The 1880-nt window shown below is 32.2% G+C and overlaps 1 protein-coding gene across 1 annotated transcript; it reads right to left on the bottom strand.

Moving 5' to 3' along the window:
- Positions 1–14: 14 nt before the first annotated feature.
- LOC117119071 (stress response protein NST1-like) lies at positions 15–1527 on the bottom strand. Its single transcript, XM_033263880.1, has 2 exons — positions 916–1527; positions 15–687 (listed from the first exon to the last, which is right to left on the bottom strand). The coding sequence occupies exons 1-2, from the start codon at positions 1350–1352 to the stop codon at positions 450–452; spliced, it is 675 nt and encodes a 224-aa protein (XP_033119771.1). The 5' UTR covers positions 1353–1527; the 3' UTR covers positions 15–449.
- Between the last annotated feature and the right edge of the window lie 353 nt (positions 1528–1880).

The following is a 1880-nucleotide window of genomic DNA, read 5'->3' as shown; positions in this document are numbered from 1 at the left end:
TGTTATATTGTTTTTATTCTTTATTAACGTAACTCAAAGTGCGTTAATTTGCAATAGGTATCCACGTGACCAAAACAAACAAGACCAATTGGTCAGTTCAGCAACTACATTTGTGTAAAGTAGGATTTTACCACTGCACATGTAGGCATGGTTTAACGACCGTCGAATTGCTTATTAATTAAATTTTTAGTTTTTATTATTTTAAACATATTATTTTTTAATTGCTTTGGTCATATTAATTTAATTGTTTGTGTACACATAACATTTTGTAGGCTATTAGTAATAAAGATGGTTACAATTTGAGGGAGATATATACTTTTATAGAACATGTCTATCTTTTTAGGTGAGAAAGTGCATGAATTTACTAATAATAAGTTTACAGTAAGTACAGTAGAACTTGAAGTGAGAAAGTTAGAGGCAGAAAAAAGAAGACTCACAAATACAGTGGCTTATTTTCGGGCAAGCATATTAAATAGTTCTTTAAACATAGTGTTTTGGGCTTCAGCTTGCATTCTTCTCTCTTCTGATTCCAACTTTCTCACCTCAAGCTCTGCCATGAATTGTTTGTCCTTTCTGTCAGCTTCTTCTCTTCTCCATTTGTCTTTTCTTTCCATTTTTTCCCTAAGGTATGTGATAGTATCATTTCTAGAAACTCTGTTTGAACACACTTCCTCTTCACTCCCTTTTCTGTGAAAAGATTAAGAGTGATTTATTATGCATATACGGCACACTAGAATGAAACTGAGTATTCTCTAACTTTTTACGAACACCAAATCTATAGGATGATGTTAGTTATTTTATAAAAAAAAAACCTTGATTATTAATAAAGAAAGATGTAGAATATAGTAGTAATTAATATTGATCTGGGCATAATTTTCATGCATTTATACAGTAGTACCAGAATGCTTGAAATACCTTTTGGGTGTCATTCCCTTCATGCATCTATCCTGTGCACTCAAAGCTTCCTCCTTTTCTGACTTGAACTTGTCCTCATTTTTATCTTGTTCTTCCTTTTCAATTAACTCCTCAAGTCCCCTCTCGAGCTCCGTTAAATCTGGTGGTGTAATGCCCGATGCTGCTTCTTCGTATCTAATTTTATTTTTAAACCCTTTTTTCAATCCATTGTACTTATCTCTCAAGGCTCTTTCATTTGTCTGAAAACTATCCCCCCAGCACTCATTGAGCTTCTCTGCAAGCAATTTCCACTGCGCACCCCGGCTCTTTGAATTATATTTGTAACTAAATATGTTTGAGTTCAGCATTTCTTTTATTAGGTCATTATCCATTTCTTCATCCCATCTAGATAGGAAAAAAGTAAATTTAAATTCCTTGAAAATTATAATAAATTGCATTTGTTGATAAAGTTTAAATAATAAATGAATACATAAATAAATATAAAGTATAATATAAATATAACTATAAAGTATAATGAATAAAGTTCCAATATTGCATTAACCAACATGACATTACGTACATTTAAAGTGAAGGGGCTTAGTATTCGATGTCATCATAATAGTACTCATTTTTAAGAGATACATTAAGTCCTCATTTTATTAGTAGAAAAAAAAAAAATTAAAAATTAAGAGAGTAAAGATGTTTTTTATGGTGCTAAGTAACAAAAACTTTAATAGGTTTGAGTTAAATATTGGCAGTGGTATTGAAGGAATATCCCGGGGGCTCACTCTTAAATATTTATAGACGGGTAGGTGCCGCATTTACGGGGGTATTTTTGAGGACTTGGTAGCGCAATTAAGTGTGGGGAATACCAGGTAAATTATGTAAAGTCCCTGCACCGTCCCATAACAAAGTTGGAGTTCAGCATTTCTTTTATTAAGTCATTATCCATTTCAAGTGTCTCATGCTGCACACATCTAGATGTG

Source organism: Anneissia japonica, unplaced genomic scaffold, assembly GCF_011630105.1.
Source record: "Anneissia japonica isolate Jap-2015-1 unplaced genomic scaffold, ASM1163010v1 scaffold34110_len17090_cov94, whole genome shotgun sequence".
Taxonomy (NCBI): Eukaryota; Metazoa; Echinodermata; class Crinoidea; order Comatulida; family Comatulidae; genus Anneissia; species Anneissia japonica.
Note: the sequence above shows the minus strand (reverse complement) of the source record. Positions and strands in the feature narration are given on the sequence as shown.